The sequence below is a fragment of the Myiozetetes cayanensis genome, unplaced genomic scaffold (assembly GCF_022539395.1).
Source record: "Myiozetetes cayanensis isolate MyiCay16 unplaced genomic scaffold, myiCay2020 scf5-8, whole genome shotgun sequence".
In the NCBI taxonomy this organism is placed as follows: Eukaryota; Metazoa; Chordata; class Aves; order Passeriformes; family Tyrannidae; genus Myiozetetes; species Myiozetetes cayanensis.
In genome coordinates, this window is record NW_026087742.1 from 16,998,864 (window position 1) to 17,021,722 (window position 22,859).

The following is a 22,859-nucleotide window of genomic DNA, read 5'->3' on the forward strand; positions in this document are numbered from 1 at the left end:
CTAATTATTTTCTGAAAGAAGACTTTAAAAGCAGTGATTAAACACCTACTCCCTAAACTGCCAAAAAAACCAGAAAGGGCTTTTCTAAGACCCTGCTGTTCACCCATATTATTAGAGTCAAGGACTTGTCCAAGGTTTCAGATCCCTTAATCATGCTAGCTTAGCTTCAGTGGTACATTTTTAGCATGTAGTTAAAACAGTATAACTGCTGCTTTGTGCAGCTGTGAGAAAATGTAGCTGCTTAACTCCAGTGTGCCAAACACAACATGTAGTCTTGTAAGGCTTGTAGCAACATCTGCTCTCATAAATTTGCTGTAATAAGACTCCCTGGGCTAGGGTGTTGGATGTCTGACCCTAGTCCTGTCAGGATGCTTAAATGCAATGTACCATTCAGCCAACTGTCTTGTTCTTTGTAGGATGAACGTGTGTAAAGACACACAGAGTGTGCCTGCTCGGAGCTAAGATAAATGCAAGGGGCACTTCGGTAACGCTAATGCAGGTACTAAAATAATGTTGTACCAGAAAGAGGTGGTATCTGGACAAATAATTTTCCAGCAGTACCTCAATCATTTATGTGGTATCTTGAACTACTGCTGTGTCCAGTATCAATTTCTGCACTTTACAATATGTAGCAATCCCAGGAACTTTTGCTTTGAATTTTCTCATGTGCTTCTCTTAAAAGTCAGTGAAAAGAAGCCCACCAAATAAAGCTTTATTTTTAGCAGATTTCTCAAAGTAATTTAATTTTTCTGGAGATGGCAAGGGTCGGAATACTGGCTTGTCAGTACTGAAATACTAGATATTTTACTATAAAATATCCAACATTAAAAAAAAATCCAAATACATAACACTACGTGTTTCTTAAAAATTTTAGTCTGTTTCCCATGTTTCTTATTTTTGTGCAAAAGTACCTATTCACCTGCTAATTGCTCAATTTTGTGTGTTTGAGTGAATTAAGTTCTAAAGTTTCACTCCACCAACCACTTCTTATTTGCTCTTTAACAAAATTTACAGCTCTAATTCACTTGTCTTCGTAGTACAAATGTGTCTGTCTCCTACTGGATGAAAGAATATGTTGAAGGATGCCTTCTGTCCATTCCTAACTGATACTATTAGATTCCAGCAGGCAAACCAGATGATTTAATCAACATTTTCCTGGCTTACACTGTATGTATCACACCCTACCCTACACAGCCAGGCTGCCAAGGAGACCACGCTTTTCAAGAAACATACACTCTTGTTCCCAAAGCAAAAGCAGATGTTTGATAACTGAGCTACTTTCACTCCATTTCTTTCAAACTTTTCCAACCCTTTCTCTTCCTGAGAAGCATTAGTACTGCCATCATTTGGAAGGGCTCAAACCTACTTGACCCAAGGAACAAGCCTTTCTGTCAGCCCTTTGTTTTCACTTTGCTCTTACACTTCTAAATGCACTTTTTCTGCTGGCTGAAAAGGCTGGGGTAGCCACCTCTTCCTGACTCCTTGCTTTCAGGACCAAGTGAGCTTTAGAATTGTGCTTCAGGGTTGGAGAAAACCAGAGTTCCCCAGTCCAGAGCTCTGGGACCAGTGCCCTAAGCCCAGTGGAGATTCCACATGCTTCAGCAGCCTTGACTCAAAATTAGGGACAGTGTGGTCTCCGTGATTTCAAGTTTTAGTTTGATACTTACTGTGGTAAACTTTAGCATGTTAGCTGCTAAGAAGGCATTAGGAAGGGAACCTCTAACTTTATTTAAAGTTTATTCTGTTCTCTGCTTGCTTAGTGTGTTGAAGAAGTCTGTACCATTATATGGGAAGCTGGTGCAGTGACAGCTTTCATGGGATCTTGGGATCTTCCCTGTGCATGTGGAGGAGCTGAAAATGTCATTTAAGGTAAGCTTTTCTCTGTGAATACTTAAGCAATCCTGCTGTGCTCATCCTATGTGCCGGTGAGTTTGAATCCAATTTCAGTTTGTGTTTCAGAGTCTTATGCACAAATATAAAGAAAGTTTGAGCACTGTGCAAAATGTCCAGAACATAGGAAACCTCTGATCAAGTTTTCACCAGTCTGGAACCAGTGCCTTGAAGTTTTAGTGCAAGCAGAAATCCTCAGGTGCATAGAGATCACCTGGACTGTGCTTTTGTGAGTCTGTGCACGGGTGACAATTGCAGTTTTGAGGACTTGGCAGTTGTTTGTTCCACTAGGGACAGTGCTGTTCAGCTGTGTGAGCAGTGATTTTAATAAGGAACTGAGAGATTCCTCCCTTCACACGCTGAATTCCTATTTTACAACATTACATAACTCTAATCCTGGTTTCAGCACTTCAGCAGGATGAAAGTGGCAGGTATTTGGCTCTTTTCCTGTCACATCACCATAGTGTAATGGTGGATTTAGTAGGGTGAAATGAGGATTTTCATCTCTTACCACCTCTTATGTCGCTATCTGAAGCCAGTAATAGGCCATGCCCCCTGTGGGTGTTCAGGACTGTTTTTCAGGGGCTCAAAGACTGTTACTTTTTATGGACAGTGAGTTGAATTAAAAGTGAAGCTGCAAGTAGTTTGTCCTTGGATGAGGGAGGAAATCTTTGGTTTAGTGCTGAACTCAGCAGTCAGGAAATTGTGTAAATTGAATACATACGTTTTTGGCAGATGCTGTGTTTCTACCAGATTTGGAGGAGGAACTGGGATTTGAGAGTATAACTTTGAAACACTGCAATTAGAATTTGCATTGCAGCAGCAGTGCTATCTAAACTCTCTTTGCAACTCTCTTTCACTTTTTACTGTAGGAGTTATAGATGTTTTCAGCCCATTTATCTCCTGAAACAAAGAGAAGTAGTATACCAAGCAAATAACAGAATGAGGGACATATTCCACACTTCTGTTAACACTGATCATTAAAACTGAGAAGCTCTAGGTCAGGTCTAAAGACCACTTGGTCCCATTGTAAGTTTCTGCTCCCCAGGAGTTTTTGACACTGAATCACTGGATAAAGTATGGTTTTGTATATTCTTCTTAAGCTGAAGAAAAAAATATAGGTGGGAATGAAGATTAGAAAGTCGAAATTTAACCAGATTTCTTATTTAACAATTATCAACTTGTGAAGTAAAATAAGTGGGGATATGAAGAAGTTTTACAGGTATTTATTAGCAAAGTGGTGATGCTTCCAGTGAATATAGTTACCTCAGTAAGATTGTTAATATAATTACTCTAAGCCATTTTCTGAGATAAGGAAAACAATCTCTCTCTTTCTGAATTAGAAAAAATGTTGAAATCATTCAAAAACATTTTAGCGACTGATAGAGAAAAAGCTGCCGTGTTTTGTTTTGTTATTCTTCTATTCAGTAGATACAGTTTGTGAAAGAACAAGAGCACACTGCAGTAGAACTGCCAGATTTTAGTTCATGCGTTAAACAGTATCTTCAAATGTGTGCTCTAAGCATGACATAGCAGCCTTATCATTACTGTGTGTCTGAAACTGAGCAGATGTTCAATAAAATTGCCAGAAATACCAATGGCTCCCTAAAGTGACTTTTCTGCCAACAGGGAGAAATGCATTAAACACAGCCTTTCAACACTGTTCTGTGGGAAAAGATGACAGCCTTAAGGGCAGAAGTACAGGCATCTGAAATGCTACCATCGTCAGCCTTTCCGGTGAGACTTCTAGCAGGTAACATTAAGCTTGCAAGAAGCTGGCTTGCCTGACTCTCTAAGTGCAGGGGCATAATAACTGGATGTGTAAGGTGGGGTCTCACACAACTTACAGAACAGTTTCCAGGTGTGTTAACCCTCTGTCTGTGATTTCAGCTGCACTTCATTTATTGAAATGACATCCATGATTGTTTTACATCCATCTGAAGGCATTCAGTAATTCGAGAAGGGTTATTAGGCAATGCACATGAGTCAACATTAATATTCTGTCTGAAGGAAGTTCCTCCTTCATGCCTTTTCTCCTTTGCTACCCTTACCCTCCTTGCTGAACCCACAACCCCTGTGCATGCAGTGACATGAGTAAACCGTAAATTGTTCAGTGGAAGCTGTCACATCCCCACAGCAGAAGGCAGCTCTTCATCACCCCTTCCAAGCATGGAGGCAGAGAAGTGGGAGGAAATCTCATCCACAAGAGGCTGAGTGACTAAGTCAGGTGTCAGATCTGCACACACTACTTCTGGCCCCACCGTGGTTTCACTGCAGCTCTAAGACAAATCTCTTTCTGTGCTGCCACTTCTTATCTGAAATAAAGGAAGCGGCTTTTTAAAAACCCTTTCCATCATGGATGTAAAATTAAAATACAATAAGCTTTCTGTTCTTCTGCTGGCACTGTGTGGAAGACACACTGATATCACAGACGCATAGTGAAGACAACAAAGAGTTGGCCTGCAGTCCAGTTCTTTAATTTTGATCACAGCAAATTATACACTGTGGCTGCCAGATGCCATTTTATACAGCTGGTTGAAAAAAACCTGAAATAATTATCATAAAATTGAGAAGTTTTCAGCTACTTAAAAGTATACTTATTTAGAAACTGCCCATTAAGGAAATTTTCTGCTAGTTCTTCTAATGGAATGGTGTGCACTGAAGTCTTGTAAGCACACTTTGTGTGAATGATTTTAATCTTTCTCCATAAAAGCTCTGACAAAGTTACAAGAAGTTAAAGCCTCGGGGCATTTAAAAGCATTGGTTTCATTTGTTGCACAGTTTGTTTCCCTCCACTCTAGCAGGGGAAAGCTGCTCTGTAAGCCATGGTTCTCAGTAAAGGTGCCCTGTCTGAATGACCAGGACACATCTTTCTTGGCCTTGTTGCTTTAGAACTCTTCATCCCTGATGTGTATTTGCTTTTATTGTCATTGAACTTCGACATCTGCTGTAGTTTTTTTCCCAGCATAAGCTATTAAGAGAACAGCTTGCCTGCACACCCCTAGGGGGTCTTAACATCTATGTTTACAGTATGGGAACCTACAGCTGCCTGACTGTATTCACTCAGAATTAGAGTATCTTCAACTATAAAAAGTCCAGAGTGGTGTAATTTGGAAAGCAAACAAACAAAAACCAACCAACCAAACAAACAAAAAACAATTTTAAAAAAAGGGGGGGGAATATCCTGTTCTCTGACTTATGAATGCAGGTAGAATTCCTGTTGGGTTGGAAACCACAGTGACCCTGGCTATGGCAAGGCAAGCATTGACAAAATTTTTCCAATTAGTTTTGTAAGGAAAGTGGTTGGCTTCTCCCGTTTTTCAGTGCAGAGAGTGTTTGCTTTTGTCCCCTACTCAGCTGCACTGAAATTTTGGTTGAAGCAATGTACAGGGTGCTGCTGGGGGGCTGCAGGGCTGACGGGGAGTGGCCAGGGCTGCCCCATGCCGAGCACAGCCCATGCCGGTTTCAGCTCACTCCACTGGACCCACCCAAGGGCACAGCTGAACCCTGCAGCCTCGGGAAAAGCCTGTGTGAGAAAGGGCAAAACGCCACACAGTCAGTGAGGAGTGAGGGAAAGTGTGTGAAAAACAGCTCTTCAGAGAGAGAAGTCAGAGAAGGAGGAGGTGCTCCAGGTGTCCAAGCAGAGATTCCCTGGCAGCCTCTGGAGGAGGTCATGCTATAGCAGGTATCCACACTGCAGCCCATGGAGAGGACCATACTATGGCAGGTGGACATGCCCTGAAGCAGCTGTGGCCTGTGGATAGGCTATGCTGGAGCAGCTTGATCCTGAAGAGCTGTAGCCCATGGGAAGGAGCCACCCTGGGGAACTGGAAAAGAGTGCAGAGAAAGGAGAGGCAGAGAAGAGCTGTGTTGAGGACTTACCACAGCCCCCATTCCCCGCACTGCTCATGGGGAGGAAGCAGAGAAGTCAGGAATGAGGGAGTGAAGCTGGGCGTGCAAAAAGAGACAGGGTGGGAAAGGTGGTGTTTTGTCTCTTTCTCAGGATGTCTCTTTCTCAACACGTGTCAGGTATTCCATTTTAATTGAGAATGAAGTAACTTAATTTTCTCCATGTCAAGTCTGTTTTGCTCATGACAGTAATTGGTAATCAATCTCCCTCTCTTTATCTAGACCCTTGAGCTCTTTCATCTTATTTTCTCCCTGTCCTGCTGGGGAGGCAGAATGCGAGAGCAGCAGGGTGGGCATCTGGAAGCTGGCCATGGACAACCCACCACAATCATTTACAGCAGAAATTGTTACACTTTAGGAGTCACTCTGGGTAAGTACAGCTACTCAGCTTTATTTTTACCACTCCATGTTACATGTGTTTAGTTGCCCTGTTTTGCCTCTGTGGACAAATTGCTCCCCACTTGTTTCTACAACAGTGCAGACGTAGAACAAGCTCAGAAGACAGGACTACAGCACCATTCAGAGAAGCTGCAGCTCACTCCACCCCCATTAATAAGCTGCTTTTCTCCAGCTTCTGCATATTGCTAATTCAATTTAGAAGTAAAAGCTTTCAGACACCTTTCCTGTGAAAAGCAAAGATCAGACATTTTCATGCGAAGTTTGAATAGCTTCCCCATCAAGGGCCCAGGAAACATAGATATTTGTTTTCAGGAATCATTTTATATTTTGTCCTAATGCTGTCTTGCAGCATCAGGAAAGTCTACTACCTGTGCCTTTTTACTGGGGGGCTTACTGTGTTACTGGCAGATGCCAGCAGTTGGTTGCCCACGGTGCACATTCACATTCTTAGAGGTTTTTCTCAGCAACACACTTCAGTTTTTCAAACTTTTCCAGGAATTGTTCTACAATATTAAACAGCCTGTTGTGGTTCTTTTGGTGAGTTTCATTTTAGATCAAAGGATATGAAACTTGTAATTGTGCTAGAGTGCAGCTTTATCAGTTGTCCTGGCCTTTTTCTCCAGTACTGCAGACTTATTATTTTTAAACACTCCAATGACACCTTTAAGGCATAAGAGGACAAATCAGCAATGAAAATGTCATTATTCACCAGCTGATGGTAAAGAACTAGTTTTCTCAGTTAGGGCTTTCTTACCCTCCTGAGTTTAATTAGTGTCCTTTCCTTTCTCTGTTTGCTTTTGTTTGGTTGTTTCTCCTCTCGATTTCTTTTATACACACACAATACCTTGTCAGTGTAAATACTAATTATTTTTCCTTTCAAATAAGAACATAGATTCCTCCTGAACAATTAAAGAAGTCAAAATCATGCTACACTCATATAAAAAATTTTCTTTAAAATTCATTTCTATTCCAAGATGAAATGCCACTATACAGGTGTTATTATGCCTCGTGGATGCTTTTTCAAAAAAAAAAAAAAGCATTCTTTGATTTATATTGTTAAATTTATTACTGAAGTATGTGTAATACTTCACAGAGCCTTAAGTTATGTGAAGTAGACAAAATGGTTAAGCCTAATTCAGATAACCTTTCAGTTATTGTTGCAAAATATTTTGGCAATCAAAACTATGGAAAGGTTAATGAAGAAAGAATTTAGTTCACTTAAATGTTTTCTGTGAATTTTGAGGGAGAGTTGTGAATACATTAATTTCTTTGATAACAGGCTGGAAAATTTGTTCTCAAACTCATTAATGCAAAAGCAGGGTGCTTAATTTTAAGTAAATCTTCAGCTTGAGAGGAATTTCTCTAGGAGAAATCACACCAATATGATGACTTAAGAACTGTGAGCAAAGTAAAATTAGTCTATTATAGGTCAGTTTTCCAGGCTCATACAAACAGCTCTTGCTGTCAGGAATAGTTCCCATATTTCACTGTGAAATGCTTTGCAAGGAAGAGTCTTAGTTTAGTAAGTAAATGAACTTTAGAGTACTTGGAATACTTTTTCCCTTTTGCATGCATTATGGAAAAGAATTTGGTAAAATCCTTATGCTCACTGTTGTGTGCTGAACATGTGATTTTTAAAGGATAAGAATTTTTTCCTATCACCCCATATCTACCTGGTATTTTCTAACACTTCAGTGAACATTGTATTCTCTCAGAAAATGAAAGTTTGGAATAGATTAAAATGCTAGCTCATGAATTTGGAAGTTCAGCTGAGGTCTCTATTTTCATCTAAGTATAATGACTGGGAGGAACTTATTGCTTTCAGAAATGGAATATGTAAGCCCCGCTTCTTAAGCTGAAGAGTACATTTCTTTTCATGAAATTAAATCTTCAGACAGCTTTGGAACATCACTTTTTTCCCTCTTTGTTTCTTTTCAAATTTTTATTGTAAATCTAAGTCAAATTTTTCAGAACTTAGAGTACAAGTGGTTTACTCTTAACAGTGAATGCTGATATTATGACCTGTTACATAGTGATGAAAATTCTTTAAAAATGCAAAAAAAGAAATCTGCAATACATCAGCAAAATTGTCTGGAAACAATAATCTTTATTTTCCAAACTCTAACAGATATCCTGTGCCTTTATTTTAATTGCATGTGCTGATTAAGCTTGTACTTTCCTCTTTTAAATGCACTGAAGTTGTATCTTCCTACTCAAAGAGTGTAGCTTCTTATTTTAAGTCCTGTAATGTGTAGTTTTGTCAGGTTTTCAGACTAAAACACAGAGGAATACTTGCTAAAAAACATTTGAATAAATGTTGTTCCTGCTGGTATATTTTCATAAAGTTTGTCAAGAATTACAGCAGCCAGGAACTATCTTGAGATTGCTGTGGTGGCACGAAACAACTTTTGAGCACAGTCAGTGCTGCATAGCACAGCGGTGATGAATTCCCTCTTGAGGAATATAAACTATGAAAGGTCAAAAGATCTTCACGCATCTTTCATTTAAATTAAACTCCATGTTGGTTTGATTTTTGTGTATTGCCTCTCAGGATGTAATACTAAATGTTGATAGTAAGATAAAAAAGATACTGTTTTCCTTTTTGTTTGCTTTGTCCTATCCTATTAACAGACCTTGCTCTCAAGCACTCAGTGTTCTTCTGACAGTAAAGCAGGAGTGACAAAAGTCACAAGTTTTTCAGGCTGAACTCACTAATGTAAAAAACTGGCATTGTGGCTGCCCAAAGGTTCAGGCTTTGGATATGCTACGAAGTTACTGTGATCACATGAGTCCATTCTGCATCAGTTGCTGTTGACCAGACATGAACCTTACAGGGCACTGTTTGCACGTCCTCTGTTATGGATTATTAACCACGGTGACTTAACTAGCTAGTAATTCTTTACATACTGATGAATATTTATAGGAGTTCTTGGTAAAAATATATTTTAAAGGGAGTTCAGGGTTTGCCTTTATCTATGATATAAAACAAAACAGTCCTAGAATTTAAAGACTATTTCATACTGTTTAAAAATGGAAGAGAAAACTCTATCTGTCATCATATCTACAGAGCAGACTATGCTTACAAACTGCAACAAAGCTGTGAGTTGCAAACATAGCTTTTCAAAGAAAACTTAGTAACCTGAAGGGAAAGATGGCAAAAATACTGAAGTGCCTTCACAGGGTATACTGCATTTGATTTTCAAATATTTCTTGTTATTGAACAAAATAAGAAAAACGTGGCTGGTCCTGGGCTTCCAGAGTAAGTAGCGTGTCCATAATAAGCACAGGTGGGTACAGGCAGCATAGATGTCCATCTATGGATTATTTGTAGGGAGGCATCCCCCAGTGCACTGGAGTTGAACCTGCTCCTGTTTACCACTGATTCCCTCTGTGCCCTCGTGCTCAGAGGGAAGATGATGCCTGGTGCATCGTGAATTCCTCTGCTTGTTCACATCGTGCTGGTCTTGCTGCTTAGGTCATCCCAGACGCTACCCCAGGGAGGGACTGGCTGATTACATGCAATTACTGCTATCAAATCAAATTATGATTTCTTTTCAAGGCTAGTAGTACTAAGCATGTTATGTATGTTCTTCAAATTGTTTTTATAACCACTTTACAGGTATTAATTGTTAAATTGTTTCATTAATTCCTTTTGGTGAATTTTATGATATTTAGTATCCCTCTGAAGGATATAAGTTTTATTTATCCTATCTCTCTTTCTTGCTTAGAGTAGGCGAAAGGGAATGGTAGCCTTTTTTTTTTTAAGATAGAACAGTGTGTGTTGTGTAAGAGTTCCAGAAAGATTATGGATTAACAGTGTCACCTTAATACTTTAGAAAGGGCTTTAGTAGCATTAGAATATTACTTAAGTAACCTTAACAACAATTTAGAAACCACTTACAAAACTAATTTTAAAAGGCATCTAATAAAGTTTGGCTTGTCCCTGTATGCTCCATGACTTTGGTAGCAGACAGATTTCTGCATTTGTATTGTTTTGTCACTTAAGAAAACAAGTATTGGACCTAACCCAGTAACAAGGCACTAATTTACAGGTTTATTATCAGGTATTCAGAGTTCCACATATAAGCACACTGAGAAACTTATAACTAAATTTAAAAAAGAGTGTCCTAATAAAGAAGCATTAAGCCTGTGTACAGAAATTACGGGAAGACACAAATAGAAACTGTACAGAAAATATAATTTACCATTGATGCTTTTATGATAATTATGCAACTTACAAATAAACTGAGTTTGCCTTCATTGTACCCAGACATCCATCTAAGACAGAACCCACAGAACACCAACACATTTTCCAAAATTATTTATCTTTAGTCAGTCTGACTACCAGCTGGATAAAGATAAGCCAATTAAACACTCTCTGGGTCATGTCTGGCGTATAAAAATAGCTGCACTTCACTAGAAGATCAAAGATACTTCAGCTCCACTGTCCTGTCTCTGGCAACAGCCAGAAGCACATGCCTAGGGAACAGACACCCCTTAGTCATACTCTGCTTTCAGCAGCCTATGGTCATTCAATTAAATAACAAGTTCGACAAATGGCTTAAATGGGCTTTTCCTCCGTGAAATTATCTAATTTTTTTTAACTCACATTTACTTTTAGCCTCCAAACCACCTTGTGCTAATCAGTCCCACGTTAAAGAAATCTGATTCTTTCTCAAAGTATTTTGCAGTAATATTTCAAAGAATTCCAAAAAGACTGTCTTGAGGTTAAAGAAAAGTACGACTTTTCAGTTCAGTGACCTGTGGTTTTTATGGCTATAGTTAAGGCTGTTACTGTAGTAAAGGGATCAAATAAAAATTCTAAATGGTGCTGTCTTCCTACATCCAGAAGTCCAAACATCTTATTCCTGGGGCTTGCAGAGGCTGATGATTCTAATACATAACACTGAGAGAGACTTGGTGAGAATTTAGCTATGGGGAAAAGTGGGGGTTAGAGTTTAGGCCCTTGAAGTTTCTCTCTAAAATAGATGTGGATATCTCTATTCTGATATTGTTCTCATTGTCTGCTATTTTGTGTTTCAAATCTTCATTAAGTTTTCCCTATATCTTATAGAATCATCCATAGAAAACTTGATATTTCCTAGATAGATTTCTATATTTCCTAGATCCTAGTTTATCAGACCCTTAAGGGTTTTTTGCTTCTTGAGTCCCCACTATTATATATGAAGGTCTAAGTTTGTCTAACTATTACATATGAAGATCTGGTACAGTGCTGAGAGATTCTATGTGACCTGGATGGGTTTTTCCAATCATACTCAGTGGAAAATAAGCACATGGTGTATCTTTGATACAGACACTACTCAGGCAATAGGTTTCTGTGTGCAAGTGATGATGCTGGATTAAAGTCTTTAGAATTAAATTCTGGTTTTTATTCTGATGTATAATTTCAGCTTCTTCTTTCCATGCCTCATGTTTATGGCAGAATTTAATATAAATCTTTTTTATCCTTTCTTGAAGTGCCTTACATTCTCAAAGTTTTCTCAGTCTCTCTGCTGTTTCTTTTCTTCTTACAGTTGCCTTCCCTCCCCTTTGTATCACACTGCCTACAGACCTACAATGCAAGTTCTTCTCCACTTCTGCATTCTCCCTCATTTTACTTCTAGACTTTGCTTGGAGGGTAATATACATGAAGAAATGTAATCCCCAGCTAACCTGGATGTGGAGATGCAATAAATCTGAGAAAATGTGCTTTAAATAGAAAAGTAACGTTTCCTGAGTGAAAGTGAGGATTTTAAATGGCTAAAAAGAACAGTGTTGCCAGCATAGCCCTTCTAATCTGTGTGTACTTCATCACTATAATCCCTTAGTAAAGCTATTCTAATAGGAATGTGGCCAACAAAAATTCCTTTACAAGCAGTTTCTTCTCCTACTTGCACTTAATTCTAACTTCCATGTTTCCATTTTATTCTGGGTTCTTGCACTGCTTCTTGAAATATTCTGGCTTTTTTCTCTTACTTCTTTTGTAATTATGACTTTTGCTGATAAGCATCTCATGCTTCTTCCTATGCTTGTTTCGTCAAATGCTTCAGTGTAAAATTTAAGGGTTTTTTTTCAGGTTCATCAAATGGATAATTTACAATAGCTTGATTATTATCTTGAAGAATTATTTAAGTAAGTGTAGATTTTTCTGACATTTGAACCTTGTCTTCCAGAAAAACAATCACATCAGAGTTCGGAGAGTCTTCCATGCCATATGAAAAAAAACAATGCATGTTTTCAAGGAGTGATATGGGACTGAGATGACATAGTTTTCAATACTTGCATTTATGCTGTTGCTTTTTTCAGAAGAATGTTTGAAAATTAAAATATATTAAAAATTATTGCAGACCCCTGTATTTACCAAAAAAAAAATCATCTATGGCTTCTGAAACATATGTTCAGACTTTTGATTTTTTTCTTTTGAATACTGCTATTATTTCAGGGGATCAGGGAAAGGAAGTTTGAGTAACAACTGAGTTTTTTAAAACTCCCTCTTTTCATTGAACAAGCAATTTGGTAGATATACACCAGAAAATTCTGTGTTGGCATTTGCAGTTCCTAGCTATTGAAAATTTAGATTTGATGAACAATAAAAGGCTGAAGATTGGCACTTCAAGCTACCTTTCTTTTGCTTGCTGTTCTTGGTTATTATAAATACCGCATTCTTTGCCTGTGAGTGATATTTTGAAGTGGAGTGTTTACAAATACCACTTCACATGTTTCATATCTATTCTGGTTTTATTCAGTATATCATATAGAAAATCCCCGCTGCTTCTCAGTGTTGAAGGTCTTGATCTTATAACTGACAGCACATTAGTGGGCAGCTATTGTTGCTCTGGGGAATCTGTTGACAGCAGTGCAGGGAAAGACCTGAGATTAGAAAAAATCGTCTTTTAATGATAGCTACGGTATATGTCACTGTTGAAGTCCTTCAGTGCGCTTCTTTCCCCCTTCTCTCCCTCCTCAGCAGCATTGCCCTGACTGGCTGCAGACTCTGGTTTAGGCAATGTGGTTACAAATATGTTTTGAAAGTCTCTTCCAGTGACAGTCCAGCTTGTTGTCCTTTTGCAGTGAAGGCTTGTACCCATTTGTGAGAAATATCTTGCAATTCTTACCTTACATAATTAGCATGTCACAACTCTTCATTTGCCTGAAGAATTCAACTGACTTCAAAATGACCACCTGAACCTGTATGCCATGGCTGGCACACTTAACTTCATGCAGCATGGGCAGCTTGCCCGTCCAGCTATGCCACCCTCACTGCTCACTCCCCACAGGTGCACCACCGCTCATCCCTTTGGCACCCAAAAAACAGGTCTCGTGACATGTCCAACAGTAGCATTCACTTCCTCTGCAGTTTTAAGGTTAAATTTTTCTCTCGCAACTGTTGGCGCAGCTTTTGCAACTGAACCAGCGTGAACCTCGGCCCAGAGGAAAATTCATCTTGTGCAGCTGCACAGCACTCCAGGGCAACCAGGCTGTGCAGAGGAATGCTGCTCAGGTGGTGCTCTCTGTCCTCTTGGATGAACCACGGGAGTGCCGCTGGTGAGGCAGCACCTTTGCAGTGGGCTGAAGCGTAACAGTTGTATTTTTGCATTCTACCACAACTGCTGCATGCCACAATATGCACTGTAAGGATTAAAGCTGTAAAACAGTGCTACGTACTGTAATACAGCACAGATGTTATGGCGCTGCAAGTTTCCACAAACAATTTGAATCAGCAGAAGCAGCAGTCCTGCACCTCTTCTACTGCTGGCCACCCTTTTCCACCCTTGTTTTACCTGTTCTCTTGTAGAATCCCAATTTTTGTGAGAACGGACAATGCAAAATTGTAAGTAATGTTGTCTAAAGCTAACCATATTTTTTAGAATTCAGTCTATATTTATTAGTATTCAAAAGTATTCAAAGCTTATTCAATTCAAGCTTTTGCCTGGATCTGTTTGTATACTTTTTCCCAAATTCAACCATAAACATTCATGCTGGCCTAAGGGAAGGGAAAGGATGAGCAGTGGCAGTGGGGGAGCAATTTTTTGGACATTAGCTTACAGAAGACTGAGATGCTTGTAGAACTGCTGTCTAGAGACAATGGCAAGTTTTTGTGCTTATTGTACAGTTACTTTCAGTTTTTTCAAGTTATCTAAGTCAAATCGTGTTGCAGTTTTGATTTTTAAGGTAAGATTTGGATCAGGGTATATACAGAAGTAATAAAAATGATAAGTCATTTACCACAAGGCAGCTGCACAAAGTGTATCCAAGTATTGAAATGGGGTTGAAGTTTTAGTTAAAACTTTGTGAATTACTAAAATGAAGGTTTAGAAACTACTCTGAGTATTCCTGCATGTTGCCCTTTCAATATCCATCCAGTTTAAATAATTTTAGCACTACAGGTGCCAATGCAAAATATAACACAATGGCATAATCAGTTCATCTGAGGCTCTGCAGACTGACTGTGCACAAAGATTGTAATCAGCTGATAAAACCATAGGGCATTAAACTGGGCGCCAGTAATCTTGCTAGGGTGCTATATTTACCCAGTCTATCTTGGTAGCAATCCGTAAGAGGTTTAAAGTAGCTCTTGAAGGCACAGTTGGTATTTGAATGATCATTGTTGGAAGCAAGAATCAGCATTTGGATGAATAAATACTGAGAAAAGTTACCTGGTATGTTTGATGCAATGGGTGCTGCGGGATCAGCAGATGACATTAATGCTATGGAAATTCACCACTGGTACACAAAATTTATGAAGGAGTGCCCATCTGGACAACTTTGTCTACATGAATTTAAACATGTCTTGGATCTACACGGACTTACTCCGGAAGCTAACAGCTACGTAGAACAAGTATTTCACACATTTGACATGAATAAGGTAAGAATTCGTTCTTGACTTCCTGGCTTTCTTGTGGCTGTATCATTTGATGCACTCAGAAACGTGTCTCAGAGAGCTGGCACTGCTCCCTACTTGGAAATAACGAAAGTGATTCACAGGTGATGCAGTAGAAAATTATGAGCAGATAAACATGAGCGGCAGACAAACAATTTCGAATGCTCTGTTCCCAGTACATTTTGCCAATTTGAAAGTTGCATAGTTATTCTAATACATGCTGATTGTTTCTCATCTTTGAAAGTGAGGTTTTTATTATTACTTCCAGTATGCATTAACAATTGAAATTTTTATTTACATAACTGCTTGAAAAATCTTTCTAAGGTAGTAAGTTGGTTTGGTTGGATTAAAAGGTATTCATGTTTTAAGATTATACGACGTAGACACAGTGTGATTTGTTCTGTTGTTGGATTCATTCTGAGCACCTTCTGCGGCTTAATTCAATCCCCCTTTTCCAGACACTTCTGTCTGCTTTAGATCCATCATCCCAATTTTACTGCTTAACATTCTAGGTCATCCTAAAGATACATCCAGCAGCTGCATTGCCATCTTATGTTCTTCATTCTCAGTATTCCTACAGGTTCCTTCTAGCCAGGAGATTCATCCACAAGACTGTGCCTTGTTAATTTTTTCCCTTAAGCCAAAGTAACACTTTCTATTGAATGCTACTAAGGAGATGTAGAGTCATCTGTAATTCCTACAAAAGTATTTGTCCTTGACTGAAATAAGGTTTAGGCTGAATTGTCAGTACTACAAACTCAGCTTTCAGGTAATAGAACAGATAAGCCCACCATGGTATAAAAAATTATTTAAAAAAAAATAAAGTATTAGTGTTCTCTACCACATAATTTATCTCAAAGAGTTCAGAGATGTTAAGGAAAATGTGTTATTACACTACACAGATTACTTTAGTGACAGGTTAAAACTCGTCCAAATAGTAGCCAAAACTACTCCAGACAGTTTCCAGTTACAGAAATGGCCTTTCATTCCTCATTATGGAAATAATTATATTTGTTTCAGAAAATGTTGAGATTATAAGGCACCTCATGTGCTCTTACATCCAACATTAAATTTCTTGTGTGGTGCCCAGCAGACTAAGAATTCCCAGAATCAGTACCTCTGTTACACTGTTTTCTTGTTATGCATATTTCCACACACACCTTCACCTCCAATTAGGCTTGATTTTTTGGATTTATGTGATTCTTTCTTGCATAATCTTCAAGGACTGTTCCTATAAAATCTGGCTCATTGAATTCTCTTTTCTTCCTCCCACCAATTACCAGATGGTTAAAGGTACTGGAATTTGATTACATAGCATCGCTTAACTCAATAAATGTGCTAATTACAGATCTCGAGCAAACTTCCAGTCCACAGACATGGAACCTGACTGGTAGAAATTGTCAACTTGATGTGTTCTTTTCAATTAATAAATCAGTGTGCTAAGTTCCCAAGAAAAGCTTTATCAATGCTAACCTTGGACAACACCCTTGGACACTGTCTGAGCTCGTCTGGGAGCTTTTCCAGTTCGGCTTTAAAGTGTGCTGCAAAAAGCGCTCGACTCTCTGGTGCTTTTGAAAAGTATTCGGAAATACTTAAAAAATTTATTTTAGACTAATAGTTTCAAAGCAACTACTGACTTGAGGACACTTCACGAAGTGGAGCCTGCAGCTGGTTTTAGTTATTTTTCAGAGAACTGGACCATGAAATAACCACTTCCTGAAATCAGGCTTCTGTCAGGAAGACAGCGTACCAGTGCAGGGCCGACCACGGGCACAGGGAAATTGAGCCCTTGCCAAGATGAGATAACCAAGGGTTTGGAGAGAGAGGAAGAAAGTAAGTAGCATTCAAACAGTTTTGTGCCAACAGAAAAGCCTGGGAGAACTTGTCACTTCTGCTGATATTGATCTCTATATTTGGAAAATATCTATTATATTCAGCAAATAGTGCATCCAGTACAAGCAGACAGCACAGAATAAACCAGATAGCAACTTTCATGGCACGGTTGCTCTTCAGTTTCCCCCATTCAGCTTTCTCTACCATTTGTAGTCTTTGCAATGCTATTTGAAATCAAAATTGTAACAATTGTCTTCACTTGTTTATATTACTTGTTTATATGTACATTGAGAATGTACGTATAAACTGTATATTCTAACAGTTGACATGTTACACTTGTGAAGAATACTTATTTAGTATTGTCATGGGTTTGCTCTGGGCCAATTTCTCTCACCCCCCACACAATTGCTATAAGTTGAGAGAAGGTTTATGCAGACAAACAGAGATCTGATTGGGGAGAATAATATTAGCATTTATTGCTAGCAAGATAAAAACTAAAGAACTATATCTACAACAATTCTAATTAGGTAAAAGTACTATGTATTTACAGAAATACCCCTCCCCGCTTTGTATCAGTTCAGGAGGAGAAAGCAGTCTTTTTTTCCATTTCCAGAGCTACAGGTCTTTTAAATAATTTTGCAGCACTCGAAAGTTCTTCTTTTATTATCTCTAGGACGACAAAGCGGGGAGCTCTCTCAACTTACAGCAATTGTGTGGGGGGTGAGAGAAATTGGCCTAGAGCAAACCCACGACATTTTTGGTGGAAAATGCAGGCAGAGACTGCCCAGGAGAGGCAGAGGCCGGATCAGACCATGATCAAATATTTAAGAGGTTATTTAAGAGTATCTTTCTGTGAAGAAAAACCATTTTGCATATGTGAATAGGTAGTAACTTATATGAAGACAAGCCTTAGGTGCACCTGGGACATGTCTCAATGGAAAAAGAGATCCAAATCAAAAAGCTGGTGAGCTCTGGCGGCCTTGGGGTTTGGTTGTTTTTTTGTTTGTTTTTTTTTTTTTTAATGGGACAGTGTCTTTTGGTTCATTGGTTTTTGGCAAGTTACTAATTGCAGGGCCCTTCTCCCACTACAAGTAGCTCAGGGAGCAGTTTGATCAACTTATCTGATGAATATTAAGATGTATGCCTCAAATTTTTCAGGTTATGTACACATCACAGTTTGACTCTTACTACCAATCAATCTCTCATCCCCTTCTCCAGTTTCCCAACAACCTTTTAATCAGTTGGCATATTTCAACCCAATTTCAAAGAGTAGACATTTCAGTTTATTAGTTCCTAATGTTTTCATAAAATTTGGCAGCTGGGTAGCAGGGACACACCCAGAATGAATGCCCCACTAATGCAAAATTCAGCTTTTATTCCTTGTTTAAGGCAACAGTTGGCTGGCAAAAAGATCAGGTGATTGTTTCCTTTTGTCTGGTGAGGATATAGGGAGGAGCTGAGGTACCAGGATGTGAGGATTTAGGGGACAAAAGACATAGTTTGCGCTAACCTAGGTTTTCTGTTGACAGAAGGGCTTGTTTAATTAATGTTACGTTTTAGACAGAAAAAGATGTTTCAATTTTGTATCTGTCTGGAAGTCTTCTCGCCATTTTAATGAAATTTAACAATGATTAAGCCTTTAGGGCTTCATAAAATCCACTATAAAACTGCTTATGCTAGGCTTATAACCTCATTACTTAATAATGAGCTCCCACTAAATATCTGATATTCATTTCCAGTTTTGCAAGATATTGTAGCAATCCTCCATTAGCTACTGTAATCTGAGGCATATATTTTATTGTGTATTTTCTTAATTGAGCTGTTGTTCAACTGTAGCAATAGGACCAGGCAGAATTATTTAGAAGGCAGAGCAGGAATGGCAAATTGTTAAATACACAAGATTGTATAGTCTATATCCATTTGGAGATGGAAATAATATGAAGAATGTGGCATCTACTCCCAGATAAAAGGCTGGCAAGTTTTCATCTTTGTCCAACCTATTTTTACAATTTAGTGACTGGAAAGACTTAAACACTTAGACAAATGAATCAAGCGAACCAGAATACTTTACCTGAATGTTTTACTTTTTCCTTTTACTAATACAAAAAAAATTATTTTTAATGAAATGGCAACAGTATAACTACATGATTCAGGTACAACACATAGCATCTAGATAAGCTGTAGCTCAGGTTTTTTCTTCTCTTTCCTTGAATAAAGTCTTGTGAAAGCCTCGCTGAAAAGCCTGTGGCAAACAAGAACCAGGACCTCTCAAGCCACATGCGAGGATTTCATAAGCTTCCCCTTTGGGATTCACACTGCGTATGTTTAGTTTGATATGATGTGTATATTTATCTGCTGTAATTTTTGTTTCCTGTGAAGTCATTCTATTGGGCTTCAGGCTGGCTTAGGGGACTGGTTTATGTAAGAAGAAGAATGAGCTGTTGGCATGCCGGCTTGCCAAGAGTAACCCATTTGGGACTTTTGTGTCTTGGCAATGGCTTTCTCAGTAACAGTATCCTCGTACTGTTCTTGACCATTCTGACTGCATCGACACTCCTAGCAAGAGCATGGCTTATGTGCAGTGCAATCAAAAAAGCATCTGTCTTCTGGATTCTGCTCTTAATACAAAAATCCAGCTCAAGACTCCTTTCCGTGCTTAGCAGAGACTAAGGATATTATTTCAAGATGAGTCAGCTCTTTTCAAGTTAGATTTACCAAGTCTCTCTGCCCTGCCTTATACATCAGTGGGATAACAACCCATCTGATTTAGTCAGTGAAAACTAAGTCTTTCTTAACAGAGTAAACAGATTGCAAAAAATCTACATGTAAATGAAGGTTCTGAAGTGGCATAACATGTAGAGATGTAAAAAGTTGTTGTCATTCAAACTGTCTTGCCCACAGCAGTGCAATCATATTTTGAGGTTGAAAATTACAAGGTTAGTTTTCTTTTGTTTTCTTCTCCACCTTCTACCCCCATCCAAATTCTGTGTGTTATTTTTCTTCTGCTGGAGGATCAGATTTTGTCTGCTGCCACGATGGTAAAAATCGTTGCCAGATCTTTGATGTTGGAGGATGAGGAAAAGAATTTGGGATCTAATTTCTTGCAGCATGCATTTGGCATTTAGGAAGTGAGATTGCAAGCAAACAGACTTTGATGTCTGCAAGCTTCTCCCTGAACCAGAAATTGCTCAAGGTGCCTCCATCAGCTTCCAGCTTCTATGATACTGAAAGTGCTATGCTTTAAATATTCAAATTTCTATCTCTGTATTATCTGAAAACCCATCACTGAGGCTGCAAACAGAACGTGTGTGTTAAGTGGATTATGCCAATGAAGCAATATGATTACTTTTTAGTGCCTTCCCAAGCTCTTACTGTTTCAGAATTATATACAAAAGGACACATTCCTATTGCTTTTTAACCTTAGGATTATATGAAAAGTGCTTATCCCCTGCTTAGTTTAGACAGGATGTTAAATCAAAGTATGTACTTTAAATTGTAGAGTCATGAAGAATCTGTTCTCAGTAAAAAGTCCAGTTCTTGAATTTCACTAGCTCCAATTTATATCCTTTCTTCAGGTTCTGTTGTCTGAATTTCAACAGTGTTTGTATTTAAATAATCTGATATTTTCTGTGAGAGATTATCAGAACTTTTTGTTCAATGCTAATGATACTGTATGGTCTGTTTGTACATTATTTTCCTTCAGCTGGATGAATACTTACTGGCACGCACCAGACTCACCAAACACATCACTAGCATTTTGCAGGATTTATGATTCTTCCTGTTTTCCAAGGGGTTGAATGCAAAGTCCTCCAAGCAAAGCACAGCAACACTATTTCACAGTTTGGGAAGCATTCAAATTTATCTAACTGCATTTTTAATGCAAAGCATTTTAAGTCTAGAAAGAGTATTGCCAAGGCTGCAAACCTGACCCAGGCTCTTACAAACATGAGCACTAATGCCATGTTTTGTCTTCAAGAGAATCCCTGCAAAAGCAGGTTGAGCCCTAAGAACATGTCAAGTTCACTCCAGACAGAGAAGGACCCACCTATTGACAAGATCTTCAAAAATTTACTAAGTGAGTTTGTTTTCTTGTAGGTGGGGCTGGATGAGAGTCTTAAACCCCTCATGTTCTCCTTTTCACTACTGGAAGGTTGTGTGAATATTTTTGTCTTCCCTCTCCAGTTTAAAAATTCCTTTCCCTGCCATTTCCAAAGCGAGATGGATATAAACGTTCAAGGAGTGGAAGGAGGAAACAGTGTCTCATCCCTTCTTTGTACATTAATTGAAAACGTTGTGGAACTGAAATGGAAGTTGCAGAGAAAAAGTGTTGAAAAGATAGTTAAAATCATAATGAGAGATTCATTCTCCATCAGAAACAGAGCTGATACTTGGACAAAAGCAACACAGAGGAAAAAATGTGTTTGTTTGCTCATCTGCAGTGAGAGGGAGAGGAGGCTGGCAGTGGCAGCCACAGGCCCCAGCCCCTCAGGGTGTCTCTCCTCAGGGCCTGTCACTCCAGTGGCCCAGAAAAGCACTTGAACAGGGATTACTGGACAGAAATATCTTTAGCAACCACAATCAGCCCTTGTCTTTCGAACTTGGGCCACTAGGAGATGCTCAGTGTCTGCTCAGTTTGGGAAAGACTTTAGGCACTCAGAAAGGAAAAGTCTCCAATCAAAAAAACGATACCTAATTAGGGAAGACAGCCTTGCCTTTTAATTAAGTGTTTGCTGATGATTCTATTGGCTTGGGTTTCCCTTTTCCAAATTGCTTAACTCAATACATTTGATTGCCAGGGCCAGGGTAAAAGGGGCAGGGGGGGGGGCAAGAAAAAAGAAAAAGGAAGAAAAAAAAAAAAGAATGCTTTAATATCAAACTTTATTCCAAATAGCTGTGCTGTGGTAGGCAGATAAAGCCAGCAAGCTGAGATTTAGAGTTGTTTAAGGATCTATGTGTAACATAGTTACAAATAGTTAAAAGTTAAAAAAAAATCTGGTTTGTCTGAGATGAAATCCTTCATGAAAATAGCCTGTGGCATCAAAATGTTGTTGGGGCAGGGTCAATTTGGAGATATTACCCTCAACATGAAGATACATCAGTATGCAAAAGTTCAGGGATTTCTTTTCTTCTTGTTTCTTCCAGTTGAAGCCAGGACATTTTGTTGACCTCTCAGATCTTCCCTGCATGAGAGGCCTCTTTCCCTTCATAATAAGACCACTGAAAAGCAAGAGTTTAACAGTGGATTGCTACTCTCACTTCCAGTTCCCTGCTGTCCACCTGGCAAGGTGCAGCCCAAGCTCTTGCCAATCCATGAGTTCAGGAAAATCAGTGAATTTGCAATAGCTACAGAAACTAAGTATTCCTGACCTTTCCTCCTGTCAAAGGAGGATGCATCTCTTTGGCAACTAGAAACCTTGATGAACAGCTTCAGCTGTGGGCCCTCATTGTGTTAAGTCTTGAACTCCAAATGAAAAATGTAAAGTTGGTATCTCAGAGCTCTTCCCATAATCATTAAAACTAAAAGAACTGCACTACCAATGGTTCTGTGGGAAGTATGACTTGTTATTTCATTATACATGGTCTGCTCGTTATTTATAGATACTGATGCACTGTAGCATATGTGGCTAACAACACCCACAAAATCATGTCTGTAATTGGCTTAATGACCCGAAAAAAACATCTTAGACTAGACTGTTCAAAACTAAGAATAAGCACAGTTGACTATCTCATCACCAGGACATGTATCATTGAGACAAATTCATAATCCCCATGTCAGGAATAATCACGCACTAGTACAAAAAGAAATCAGACATAATAGGCTCATATAGATATATTTTAAATGGTCACTGCCTCTTGTTTTTGGTTTAAAATCCATACACAAACTCAAAGAGTTCAGTGTTTGTAGAACTATAGAAGCAGGCACACAAGGAATGTGGCTGTGAACTAG

The 22,859-nt window shown here is 38.8% G+C and overlaps 1 protein-coding gene across 5 annotated transcripts in view; it reads left to right on the top strand.

Moving 5' to 3' along the window:
* GUCA1C (guanylate cyclase activator 1C) overlaps window positions 1-22,859 on the top strand; it is a 67,947-nt gene that overhangs the window by 17,227 nt on the left and 27,861 nt on the right. For 3 of the 5 annotated variants that reach the window (XR_007631005.1, XR_007631007.1, XR_007631008.1), the window contains 3 exons: window positions 1,761-1,869; window positions 3,520-3,643; window positions 6,022-6,169. Coding sequence is in view for 1 of the 5 variants with exons in the window: in XM_050333350.1 (XP_050189307.1) it covers window positions 14,861-15,064 (204 nt within the window). In the remaining 4 variants the exon portion in view is untranslated. Of the gene's footprint in view, window positions 1-1,760; window positions 1,870-3,519; window positions 3,644-6,021; window positions 6,170-14,860; window positions 15,065-22,859 lie in introns of those variants that run through there. The other 2 variants (XR_007631006.1, XM_050333350.1) reach the window with 2 other exon arrangements.